This window comes from Schistocerca gregaria, chromosome 8, assembly GCF_023897955.1.
Source record: "Schistocerca gregaria isolate iqSchGreg1 chromosome 8, iqSchGreg1.2, whole genome shotgun sequence".
NCBI lineage: Eukaryota > Metazoa > Arthropoda > Insecta > Orthoptera > Acrididae > Schistocerca > Schistocerca gregaria.
In genome coordinates, this window is record NC_064927.1 from 125,068,405 (window position 1) to 125,082,908 (window position 14,504).

The following is a 14,504-nucleotide window of genomic DNA, read 5'->3' on the forward strand; positions in this document are numbered from 1 at the left end:
ATCAGTTAATTTCTTACCTGCTTTATCTACAAAAAAGCAAATTTTGAAAAAAAATTATAATAGACAATAACCATTAATCATTCATTTATATCTGAAATTCCTTTTAATTTCCCAGAATGTGTTGTGACTAAATAAGCTAACAATCATTCATTTATTCCCAAAGAAAACATATTCTCCATTTGAATTGTTTCTCACTCGTTTATGTAATATATTAATAATTTGTTCATGAATACATAGTCCCTTTACCTAGAAACGTTTTTTCATATTTGCCTTTTTTAGTTTTACAAATTGACAGAGACTAACAAATCATTGTGTTCCATTTTAAGTTGTTAATGTATGAGGATTATGTGTTTCAGAAAATCTTTAACAGTTGAGACAATAGATTTGCTTATGAGTTTCCATTTGTATAGAATTGAGAACTACTTAATTATTTTACCAAATATAATTAAATTTACAACAACTGAAACAGTATAAAGATAGTCTCTTAACTTTATAGTTAGAAAATTTATTGATTGGCTGTCAGCAGTATCTTCGTAAAATTACTCCAAAACACTCATCGAAAGGTCAAAATAATTGATTCATTAATCTGTGATTATATTTTTACAAAGAGGATAAAATATCATCAAAAGAATAAAATAGGCATTGATATTGTAGATTCAGTGTTCACGTCAGTCATAAAAGAAAATTTCAGTTTTTGTCTATGACATCGTGAATCTTTAAGATTACTTATATCATTTACGTATGGAGTAAAAACTGTTTTTGAGAAATAACCTCAAAACCATTTTGGTTTTCCTTTCTTGTATATTATTTGGTAGAATTAGTTTTATTAAATAGATCAAAATCCTTTTTCCAGATATAAATATGCAATCTCGCATAAATAGAGATATATTCAGCTTTAGTAACATGATGCCTTCATTTGTTAACAAAATATGGTTTAACACTCTCTCTTTCACATTATTAAGATCATTTATAGTGGAAGTTCTGTCTCTAAAACTAGTATTTTCTAATTACTTCAAAAATATCATTTAATCCTTTAGGAATAAATTTATTTGCATTTGTTTAGTCTTCTGATGATTAAACATATTTAAAATTTAATTTAACAAATTTGATTATTTCTTTGATTTTGTTGCTTATTCTGCATGAACTTTTAATGTTATTGTTGGTAGAAAGTTTTTAATTTTTTACTGAAAATCTTTTATTTTTGATTGAAAATCTTCAAATTATGAAAATAATTAAATTTTAAGAATGGATTCAAATGATTGAAAATCTTTCATTTTTTTAAATTGTTACTGAGTTTAGCATTTAAATTATTTTCTAAAATTCCAAGTTCTTAAATTTAAAAAAATCATTAAACTTTTTATTACAATATAATAGTCCTAAAAATAAACAGAAATAACTACAAATTAATTACTATTTTATATTCTCTCAATGTTATAGTATAAATCTTTTCTCCTTAATTATTCACTGGATGTATAATTTCTTTTATCAGGATCATGATTTTTTATTGATATAATATTGTTAAATTCTCCAAAATAACTTTGATTTTACGGAATAATTTATTTTTCAACTATTCTAATTTCTTCATTTGCTTATTAACGCAGTTGGCCTAATCCTTCGATTCCTTATTTAAGTTGTTTAATTACTTCAGTGTGCTTTTTTTTGAGTTTTCATGGTCTTCTCTTGGTTGATTTTTCTATTTTTAAACTTTTCTTTTAATTATTCTATAATCTTCATATTTAGTCTAGCTTTTTAAGAAACCCTAGGTCGCTTATTTAAACATTCATTAAGAATAATACAATAATTTATTTTATTTTACATTCAATGTAAATGTTTAATGTGTTCTGGTCAACTTTTTATGTTCAACGTTTTTCTACTTACCGTTTTATATTCAACATTTACATATTTAACTTTTTTTATTTTCAAAAATTTTGTATTAAATGTTTATTTGTGACTTTTAATATTTACAAAATTGTTAATCGTTCCATCTTTTTATGATTTTTTGTCGTACGTTCTGCAATAAAATCAAATCCACCTGCTTTTCGTGGTTTACTATACATTTCTTTATAATACATTTCTTTATAATCATCAAATTTTAAATCACAAACAACATTTCATGATAATTATAATTTTATTTGTGTGATCTTGTCTGCTAATTTTTCAAATTATTAGATTTTCATCAATTAGTTGTTTAAGTATTTTTTAGGCAGTTCCAGCTTATGAAGTAAAAAGTACTTTTTGAGGTCTTCAACAATATTTTGATTTTGAAGAAGGAAATCGCCAAAAACAACAACAGAATAATTTTCGCATTCATCTAATGGAATAATTATATTATTATTTTCAATAATAGTATTGATTTTTTCATTACATTTATTCAAAATTTTTGCGCATATTTTTATAAATTCTTGATATACTGATTGATCTAAACTTTGGGAATAAACATACAAATGTTTTTTTTTTCAAATTTAACAATCCAGGTGCTAGAATACAATTATAAGTCACTAATGTTGTTTTTAAGTAACTACTTGGTTTTATTATCAAAGGTCAAATCGACTTTGGTAAATGTTTACCACACTTATTTTTCATTTATTTTTCACGACTTTGTATTTTTGGTTCCTGATCCATAATTTACTTTTATAATTTTTGTTAAGAGATATGAATATGTTATTCCAGTTGAGTGATAATTCATCTATTCCTTAAAAAGGTGAACTGCCCTTATAAAGTTGAACTATATAATTTTTCTTCATTTTCTTTAACTCTAAATATTACAACTTTAAATTATAAATCATATGCTAATGAATAAACGATTCTAATTTCTGTTGGTCAATATAGTTTGGATATTTAGAAAAATTTATTCAATCGAAAAAGCTTAATATTCACATTAAGAATACAGGGTACTTTTCTGGCTCAATATTTTGTAAAAATCAACACTTATTTCTTTCACACACAGTTCATAATGTATATGTTTTACAGGTTTTTTGTGGATATAAAGTAATGCAGCACATTTTCTAAACAAATTAGAAGTATTTTAACTATTTTTGAATCTGCTTGGGTTTTTTAAAGGAATTACAAGGAAATCCATGTAATTTTTTTCCAAAATGCTTCCTCAAATTGAGCTACCATTTTATTATATACATTTGAAGGAGGCCAAATGTTTACCAGATATGCATGACATAATTCCTGAGGTACTGTTGTTGTTGTTGTTGTGGTCTTCAGTCCTGAGACTGGTTTGATGCAGCTCTCCATGCTACTCTATCATGTGCAAGCTTCTTCATCTCCCAGTACCTACTGCTACCTATTCCCTTCTGAATCCGCTTGGTGTATTCATCTCTTGGTCTCCCTCTACGATTTTTACCCTCCACGCTGCAATCCAATACTAAATTGGTGATCCTTTGATGCCTCAGAACATGTCCTACAAACCGATCCCTTCTTCTGGTCAAGTTGTGCCACAAACTTCTCTTCTCCCGAATCCTATTGAATACTTCCTCATTAGTTATGCGATCTACCCATCTAATCTTCAGCATTCTTCTGTGGCACACCATTTCGAAAGCTTCTATTCTCTTCTTGTCCAAACTATTTATCGTCCATGTTTCACTTCCATACATGGCTACACTCCATACAAATACTTTCAGAAAAGACTTCCGGAAACTTAAATCTATACTCGATGTTAACAAATTTCTCTTCTTCAGAAATGCTTTCCTTGCCATTGTAGTGAGGTACTAGACTGTAGTGAGGTACTAGACCTATTTAATTTTAGCTATTATGTATAATACAAGGATACAAATAGTCACATCTTTTATTTTAATTTTTATAACTTTCTTCCTAATAAAAATGTTATTTTTTCTATAATTTAGTTAAGTCTGCAATAAAGTTTAGGTCTACTACATTAGTATGGACTATTGCAAGTGGCAGAAAAAATTAGAGCAATGAACTATTTTTACCTGAATTCCGAAAAATACAGACTTTTGGAAATTGCAAATTAAGATGTGAGTCCAATTAAACTCTGCCTCAGAACATTTTTGCACCATTTCTTAATCTTCAAGCTTTCTCTTGGCATTCCTTTTAGATCTTCTAGCTTCTTTGGTATCTTGAATAGCGAATCTTTCAACTTCATGCACCCATTGTCTGTTACACACAAGCAATTGATCTTCCATATTAGAGCCACATTTAATGCCTAAAATTCTCAGGACTTCCAACCTACCTATGATTTCATGATTCTAACATATCACTGCATCTAGTTCACCTACCGTCAATGTATTTAGTCCTACCAAAACATTTTGGGTAATATTTCCCATATGCAATGGTTGAAACTTTCATTTGTTTTGTGAGTGCCCCCTTGAAGACATTTACAAAGCAAAACAGGGTCACTCAGGTCTCTATGAACTGGTTTTATTTCATTCATAACAGAAAGTTGACTGTTCTTTTCGAAATAATACTTGTTTCTGTAACGAAAATAAAGAGAGAATAGCAGCATACAAGAAAATAACTTTAAAATTTGGTATATATAGGTCATTTTTCATTTGAAACCCGATATGGTAAAAATCAATGTAATCAGGAAAGACTATAGAACTTAGTAAAGTCATAAAAAATTCTATTTTCCACCATTTATAAGTACCCTGTATTCTTAAAGAACGTAAAATTTTAAATAGAGCTGTTATTCAAAGTGGTATTAAAATTTTATAGGACAGATTTTGGATTCAATAAATAACTTATTGAAGGTGATGAAAAAATAGATGCTAATAATGTTCCTAAAATGGCCGTCCCTGGTAGCTGAATGGTCGGCATGATGGCATGTCATGCCCACCGGGCTCGATTTCTGGCTGGGTTTGAGATTTTCTCCATTCAGGGACTGGGTGTTGTGTTGTCCTTATCATCATCATTTTATCCCCATCGACATGCAAGTCAACGAAGTGGCATCAACTTGAAAGACTTGCACCAGGTGAACAGTCTACCCAACAGGAGGCCCTAGCCACATGGCATTTCCATTATTTTCCTAAAATTATAGCATTTGAATTAGTAAATATAAATTTTAATCTAGCCAGTGGAAAGTTTGTTAAACATTATGATCATTTTCGTAGAATGACTAATATTATTTCTTCATTTAAACTAAATGGTGAATTTGAAGGACCAATAATCTATAACCAAATTATTTTTAAATATTCCAATTTTTGATACTATTCAAAATTTAATGATAACTATCACTGAAAGAAAACACAGTTTTATTGATTTCAATAATGCTTGTGTAACAGTAATTTGAAAAATGTAATAATAAATTTATCCCTTAATAAATCATGAACTTAGTGGAGAGTTATCATATTTACTCGTTTTCTGCTACTGCGAAGACAAAAATGTTTTAAATCTTTCTCACATGGAAACGGAAACTAATATTAATACTGGCAGAGATGAATTCATCCTAATTGTTCACAATTTTGTATGACATTTGAAGTTATTCACACAGATGTTTAGAAATCATTTGCCTGAGAAGAAGTTGAGCCCTGTGGACTTGTCCCACAGGAAATAAATGCTGAAAATGCATTCTACAGTCAACTCACTTACTGTTAATAACAGGCATTATATAACGTCATTTTTATTACAGATTCCACTTACATTTGCATGATTTGTTTTTTTTCATACATTTTACCATGTAATGTAAGGCTAATTTCTCCACCAATAAATTTAACAACAGAGGGCAGTGTGCCATATATTGTTTGGTTTACAACATACTGCTGCCGTAGTACATTACTAATTTATGATGTAGCATTATCTTGAAACTCTGATAAATCTTTGCCTAATTCACATTCAACTGGGTTTACTTCGGTGTTTACAACTTCTCCTGAAGCATCTTTCTGAGGTGATGGTACAATACGATACTGTTCTACTACATGAGGCAGTTCAGAATCTAATTTTTCATTATGGTTAATTGTCATCTTAGAGGACATGGTGTCTTGTTTAGATAACATGCTATGTGGCTTAGTTAGCACTTGATTTAGGGCAGATGGCATTCGATAACATGTAGATAACATTTCATCAAAACAAATTGACATTTCATTCTTGGTAGATGACGTTTCACGGAATTTAGAATATATTTCATTATATTTTGTGGATATTTAATCTAACTGAGTTGATAGTTTACTTGACATTTTATTAAGCAGTTTTGACATTTGTTGAAAATTTGTTTTCAGTAGTACTCCTTATTTCTGATAAACTGCTAAATTGATCTGTCGTGTAGCTGAAGACCGGATTAATTTTCTGACCAGGAGGATTAGTTCCTACAGTGGTGAAATTCCCTATTTTTACTACAATGTATAACATGAATGAAATTACATGTTTCCAATTAATATCAGCACTCAAATAACAGTAGTGCCAAGTATAAATTTTCGGGAAAGAGTGCATTAATTAGAAGGAAGAATAAAGAAGTAGTGCACCAGTGCACTCTCATGATGAGAAGTCGGCCATGTTGTGAAAACTAAATACACTACTGTTAAAAGAAATTATTTCAAATATTTGAAAATAACTCAATACCAAATAAAACTGAGCAATGAGTGGTCATGCCCATATAACAAAATCTACCCTACACACTACCATAGGAGAATGAATAATGTTTGCTTATCTTGTGTGTGTCATATCATAAATTGCTGTGCACAATATTTATTTTGAATATTTTGTTTATTCTTATGATCTGGTTACTTGACTTCTTTTTGCTTTGTGCATCAATTGTTTATCCCTCCATCATACTAACATTTCCCTATGGTTATTTGATTCTATGCTGTATGAAACTAATAAAAGAAGTTGCTAACACCATAATGACAATAAAATTTAGATACAAATTTTCGTTATGTCACATTAACTAGTAATAGTGTAATGTACCTCCGAAAAATAAAACGAAGGGCAAATGATGGGATTGTTTCAAGATTAATGTTTGAATGGTGGAACACATCACATAGAGAGCAAAGAAGAAGCATTTTGGTGCTAACCTCAATGATATGGCGTACTATTGTCTTTAGGGCCATATACATATTTTCTCGACATGATGTTGTAATTCTCAAAGCTTGGTGACAACTGACTGAGTAATTGTTGTAATTGATGCAAAGAAAGGCTTTTCATGAAGATAATGATTGCAATCAGACTTAATTAATCTATCCACTGCAGGCTCAAATGATGTTCATAGAAACTTGGGAACAATAGCATGCTAATGATGTGTGATAGTAATGTCGCCAAACTAACGACTTCCAACTGACGTAATATGCAGAAATGTCATCAAATATTTACAATTAGTGGAGTAGGTTATTAGTTATTCTTCTACTAAATAAAATAAGAGACATTATGAAATCTATTAAAATTAAATCGTTGCCAGATACAGTTAAGAGTGGTATGCAACCTTCACATCCAGAGGCCAATAAGAGAGAGATAACAAGCAATCCAGATAAGTGTTAAGGCAAGAGTTGAAACAAGAGTGAGTCATATATCAATTTTTAAAACAGTTGATTCACGAAATTCATACAGATAAGATAACATGTCTTTGAGATGTACTTTCTGCAGGATGATTACATCTTTGACTTAAAATTATATTATAATGATTTCATACACACTCTTTGCGCCATTCTGATATCTTATCAAGGTGTGACTGAATATTTGTGCAGCTTTGCTCAGACAACATTGAAGATAACTGCATCATCTGCAAAATGTGTGAGGCTACTATTAAAACTCTCTGTAATGTCAGTAATACACGTTATGTGTTTCCCTGAAACACACCGAAGTTATATCCACATCAGTCGATGACTCTAAAGTCTATACACCGAGATCTGGGACGAAACATAAACAGTGTCACGTGAGCGACTACTCTCGTTTCCAGAGAAAGCATTCGGTGTTCATGTGATACATAGGGGTGTGGAAAATCCTTGGCGCACGCTTTGCATCTGGCAGCGTTTGGCTGGCTGCCGAGCTGTCACAGCGGACCGTGAGAAACATGGGCAACAATGTATGAAAAAAATTTAACAATAATATTAAAATAACGTTAAACTGAGTTCATTCTATCGAATCAGATTTATTTTCATTCAGGTTGCTAACAAAACGCTCCATTCCAACACAATTAATTGTTAATTTTAATAACAAAACTTGTAATAATAATGATAAAGGACGAAACAAGGTTCACTCTGTCGAACTTGAACTGTTTTCATTGAGGTTTATAACAAACTGCTCCTCTCTCTCCTCTATAATGCATTCTAATTTCCACATTTGAATTTCCACTTTTTCTATGACATGGAGGACGCAATTGTTCAAATCCTCTGTAGTCACTGTTCTTACTGCTTCTTCTAGCAGTACTACCACCATTTTGTATGTTTGTTTTTCGCTGCAACATAGACTTTGATTGTGGCCTAAACTAGCTCGATGGCGGTTAATTCACAGTGGTACAGAGGAATTCGGTGAACAGTTTTCCCTGCATTCTTCGCCATTTCATCTATCGTGTATTCGTTGTGCGCTGTTCTGTGATTTTTAACTAAATCAAAAAGTTCTTTCTTAAACAAACCACCTTCGAAGTCGATGTTTTTAGATTTTAGCCACTCTGATATTTCGTGCTTATTGGAATTCGCATTGAGTACTTTTTCTTTTCTCCGGGGCATTATCAAGAACAATAACTGCATTTTCCTGAAGCTGAGGAAGAACATCTTGAAACCACTTCTCGAAGGGTCACAGCTATAGGTTTAATTTGCACTGAGATAGTTGTGAGGCATAAAAACAGATGTGTGCCCCTCAGCCCTATGAGCACATTGAGCCTTTCTTTTTAAATGGAGCTGTGCATAGCCCAAGTACCTAAAACATTACTAACTGCAGGTAAAGACGACACCGGTTTGCACTTATGGGATACTGTCAGGAAGAGTAATCACGTATTAGTAACCAATGGGTACCATCGCAATTGGCGTTTTCTCGTCTGGAATATGAGTCTAATCCCTTTACAGTTGCAGTTGCAATTCTAGCACGTGGCAAAATTTTGCGAGCCAGTTCCCAAATCTATTGCATGATGGCAGTTTCCATATGAGGTCTGAGCATAAGATTTTTCAGCTGTTGCATGCATGGAGATCTGTAGCAAAAAATAAGTGTGGGAAAGCTCACCATGGAACTACAAGAAAGCAGAAGTACACGCAGAGACATGCTGAGATCAAGTCCACAGTGGCCACAGCAGCAAACACCCCGAAGGTGGCATAGCACTAGTGGCGGCCACAGCAGTGCTGGCCACTGACGTCGACTTCGATTTCATCAGCATTGGCAGCGACGTCGGCATCGATGGCATCTGCAAATTTGCCAGCAGCAGTAAAGCAGAAGCAGCCAGCATTATGTGTAAGTTAATATTACAGGTAAGTTAAGTACTTCCACTGATAGAGTTAAAATGCCTGCACCTGAGGTGTCGTCATCGGTGATTGAGCTTCCAACGATTAAGCAATCATCCAGTGTGAATGGTTTAGGTAATGTTAGTGGGCCCGTTAGTCTACAATCTTATTGTGATGGTGTTGATAGGGATGATATTAGTGGGGCAGATAGTTTGAAATCAGAGAAAGAAGATGTATTACGAATGATTCGATGGCATAGTTAGGAGAAATTCCAACAAATTGGAACTGTGAAATGGAACTACTGGGTACAGAGATATGTTCCACAAAAACAGAGATAGATTCGGTAGAGACAAGTTTAGGAGAAACAGTGAAAGCTGAGGCAAAGAAAATTGAATCAAATACAGGAGGGGCGGTTGATTTATAATTAGAAGCTATAAGGGCAGGCGTAGGCAACATTTTTTAGGAGGTAGGCCTGGATGACACCAGGGTCGATACAGTGCAAAAAGAAGGACGAAGTGGATGGCTATGTCAATTATTGTGTGCTGAGGTAAAGTACACTTGAAAGAGTAACCACTAAATCAGTTACCAATTTCTCAGTTTCAGCATTTCGTTGAAGGGGAATAACAACTTTATTTAAATTCCAGAAAGCGTTTATTAATCGTGCTGTCAACAGTTGCAGTATTTATAGGTTGACTAGTTTCGAATCTTAGGGCTTCATTTTCAAGCCTATCCTACTGAGGCTCTAGTGACAGTGCCTGATCTTCATAATAAACTTTGAGTGGCAACATATGCTTTATATAATGTTTGCAGGATGAATGCCATAGTCAATACATCTATGTAACCAAGTTTGCTTTTCAAAAATCTCTAACTTCTCACTAGCGCAAACCAATGAGATCAAGGGCGGAAACAAGGAGGTTAGAATTCTAACAGCCTTGGACGGAAATGTATCTCGTATAGCATCTTTGAAGTATTTTTCCAGGTGCGCGACTGTATCTTTGTGTTTTGTTGTTAATGTGTTTGTTATGATTTGTATAATGGAGGGATTCATGGTGATGAGTAAGTAGTGCAATGGAAGTTGATAATGATGCATTAAGAGACTTATCTTGCTCTAACGAAAACAGTGACGAATCCGCACATAAAATGACTGCCGAAGAAGAAGTCGAGGGTGGTAATGATTTGTTGTTTGACCAAAATTCCGACAGTGATTCAGATTCCTCGTCCAACTCGGATGAAGAAGAAGCAAAATTGGAAAAAGAAGCACAGGAGCTAGAAGAAAAGGTATTTCTAGTTAATAATAAACGTTATCTTTAAGTAATTGAAACGGAGGTAAATAAACAATTATTTGCTTGACATGTTACTCTAATATTCAATTAGTGTGATACAAGGGCCAAAGAGACAAACGCATCGATTCTGTATCATTTTGGAGAAAGCCAGATCATATAATGGATATTGAGGTTAAACTACGTAATATCTACTTTGCACATTCTGATCTGTAGCATAGCCTGATATCTAGGTTGGTTTGGAAGACGATTGTCTGCCCATGAGATGCCGAAGCCATAAAATATTAACACAAAATGCAGGATATGGCTAGAATTTGATGTGTAACAAGTGTCAGGTGTAAGTTCCCTCCATATTTAAACAATTTTTTGTTATAGATACTGAGAAGTAAAACTCCAAGGTAAATTCATTAAAGCTCTACCAAATAATAAACAACCTATCAGTTACTATTGCAATGTATATTATACACCTATGTCATGTCATGCAGCAGTTTTGAAAACTACAAAAGCAGAGGAGGTTAATACATAACTCAAACACAAATGACCCATTAAGCGTTGTCACTGGCAAGATACAAAAATAATTTATGGTGGCTGTGTCGACTACAAACACACTATCATCATCCTTAAAATTTGTGTCATTAAAGACAAGGTCTTCCATTTAGAGCTATGTTGAATCTGTTAGTTACTCACACCAAGAAAATACCTATTTCACTGGCTTTTGTTATGGAAAGGGTTGACGTAGGCTGTGCCATAATACCATCTAGTGCTGTCTCTCTCTGTTCATTCTAGAACAGTGTAAATGAGAAACAAGTGAAAATCACAAATTCTACGGTTCTCTTTTCATTCCATTAAAACAGGAGAGCTACAACAAAGTAGATATAGCTCTTTATATTATCATGTTGTTGTATTGCAGAGTGATTTTTAATTATGTAGGTTGTCTTAGGACATTTGCCTAAGGTACAAGCATCAGTAAACATATTTGTATATCATTGTTAGCAACACAAATTACTCGATGCTGAGCCTTCAGTTATAAAATGTATCTACAGTCTCTGAACATGACAACAATGAGCAGTTAATTGCCACTCAATTGTGGCAAGGAGTTTCATCTCCTTGCATAGATCCTACACTACAGTTTGTCTGGTAAATGACAACTCTGTAATTCATTTAAATCCTTAAGCACCACATACTATTCTTGTTGGGATAATAACTCTTGTGCTGTAGTTGATATACTGAAACACAAGTTTTGACAGTTGTCATGGCCTTAGTGCAGCTGCTTTGCACTCCTGTGATGACCAGTCCAGTAATTCAGCTTTGTTTACATTTCTGTGGCAGTGCCTCATTGTTATCAGTTGACTGTGGCTTTCAGGTAGATCTGACTCCAGCATTTTGCACCTCATGCTTGAAAGTATTGCAAGCTGTTTGGATTCTTCTTTCCGTATACAAACTACAGTATTCTACTCTGATTTGCAGTTACCTTTTATACACCGAAGATGCAAGCAAATTGTTATGCTGTTGGTTTGCATATAGTCGGCAACAATGTGTTAACCTTCAATCAGTTTCATTGTGTTTCTCTGATTGTTTGTTGTTTTTTGGAGTTTACCTGTACATCTAGGCTTTGTAAACAATTTATGAAAATTTCATATAATAATTTATTAAATTACATCATGATTGCTTGGATATATGAAAAAATATTGATGTTACAAGTTTTGGCAAGTAGTTTCCTTCTCCAGATGTGCTTAATCCACTAACAAGCTTTGTACAAATATATAAACAGTATATTTAGGCACTTTGGACATGATGAAGTCATTTAACATTTCAGTGAATGTGCCTCGTATAATCACATGATAAAATACTGAAATTAGAACATCGCACTGTGTTATTACAGGGTGATAGTTATTGCACTAGGCGTATATGAAAAGAAAACACAAATTAGTTACAAACTATGGCATACACACTTTATTCAACATGTAAACATCACTGAAAATAATCGGATTAAACTTATGACATGTTTGATATGCCTGTCAATATTAGTGAAGGTGTGGCACAGACAAATAGTTAAAATTTCCGTGACCCACTGAAGTGTCGGAAAATCGATGCTGTCGATGACCTCCTGAATAGCTGTTTTCAGCTCAGCAATAGTTTTGGGGTTGTTGCTGTACATCTTGTATTTTAAATAGCCTCACAAAAAGGACATGTGTTTGGATCTGGAGAATATGGCAACCAATTGCCTGTGCCAGTGGCCTCTGGTTACCCCAGAGCCAGAATGTGGTCTCCAAAGTGCTCATCCAGGACATCACTCTCCGGCTTTGATGGGGTTGAGCTCCATCTTTTTTGAACCACAACTTGTTGAACTTAGGGTCAGTTTGGATAATGGGAATGAAATCATCTTTCAAAACCTTCATGTACTGTTATGCTTATTGACAAACCCATCCAGATGAAAGTGGGCTTTATTGCTAAACCACCATACTATGAGGAGGGATCAAATATAAACAAAATTTTTGTTCCTGAACATCAACAGCTGGTAGGACTGTCCCGCACTTACGCTACGCTTAGGCGAGACTGCCAGAGTTTGCTGTTAGCTATTTCTCGCAATTACGTCAGTAACGCTCATGATGTCTGACAACAGGTGCACCCCTCAATTGTGCAAAGCATAGTTACCAAATTTCTTGCTCATGAAGGAGTTACAGCAGTGGAAATTTGCCAAAGATTGACTGCACAGTTTGGTAATAAAACATAATCAAGGACACCTGTGTTGTTGTTGTTGTTATTATTGTTGTTATGGTCTTCAGTCCTCAGACTGGTTTGATGCAGCTCTCCATGCTACTCTATCCTGTGTAAGCTTCTTAATCTCCCAGTACTTACTGGCAACCTACATCCTTCTGAATCTGCTTAGTGTATTCATCTCTTGGTCTCCCTCTACGATTTTTACCCTCCACACTGCCCTCCAATGCTAAATTTGTGATCCCTTGATGCCTCAAAACATGTCCTACCAAGCGGTCCCTTCTTTTTGTCAAGTTGTGCCACAAACTCCTCTTCTCCCCAATCCTATTCAATACCTCATCATTAGTTATGCGATCTACCCATCTAATCTTCAGCATTCTTCTGTAGCACCACATTTCGAAAGCTTCTATTCTCTTCTTGTCCAAACTAGTTATCGTCCATGTTTCACTTCGATACATGGCTACACTCCATACAAATACTTTCAGAAACGACTTCCTGACATTTAAATCTATACTCGATGTTAACAAATTTCTCTTCTTCAGAAACACGTTCCTTGCCATTGCCAGTCTACATTTTATATCCTCTCTACTTCGACCATCATCAGTTATTTTGCTCCCCAAATAGCAAAACTCCTTTACTACTTTAAGTGTCTCATTTCCTAATCTAATTCCCTCAGCATCACCCGATTTAATTTGACTACATTCCATTATCCTCGTTTTGCTTTTGTTGATGTTCATCTTATATCCTCCTTTCAAGACACTGTCCATTCCGTTCAACTGCTCTTCCAAGTCCTTTGCTGTCTCTGACAGAATTACAATGTCATGGGTGAACCTCAAAGTTTTTATTTCTTCTCCATGAATTTTAATACCTACTCCAAATTTTTCTTTTGTTTCCTTTCCTGCCTGCTCAATATACAGATTGAATAACACCGGGGAGAGGCTACAACCCTTTCTCACTCCCTTGCCAACCACTGCTTCCCTTTCATGCCCCTCGACTCTTATAATTGCCATCTGGTTCCTGTATAAATTGTAAATAGCCTTATGCTCCCTGTATTTTACCCCTGCCACCTTTAGAATTGGAAAGAGAGTATTCCAGTCAACATTGTCAAAAGCTTTCTCTAAGTCTACAAATGCTAGGAACATAGGTTTGCCTTTTCTTAATCTTTCTTCTAAGATAAGTCGTA

The 14,504-nt window shown here is 33.9% G+C and overlaps 1 protein-coding gene across 1 annotated transcript in view; it reads left to right on the forward strand.

The window, feature by feature from the left end:
* Nucleotides 1-10,032: 10,032 nt before the first annotated feature.
* LOC126284348 (squamous cell carcinoma antigen recognized by T-cells 3) overlaps nucleotides 10,033-14,504 on the forward strand; it is a 79,590-nt gene continuing 75,118 nt past the window's right edge. Inside the window, exon 1 of the mRNA XM_049983203.1 lies at nucleotides 10,033-10,601. Within this exon, the coding sequence (XP_049839160.1) occupies nucleotides 10,392-10,601 (210 nt within the window). The 5' untranslated portion in view covers nucleotides 10,033-10,391. The remainder of the gene's footprint in view (nucleotides 10,602-14,504) is intronic.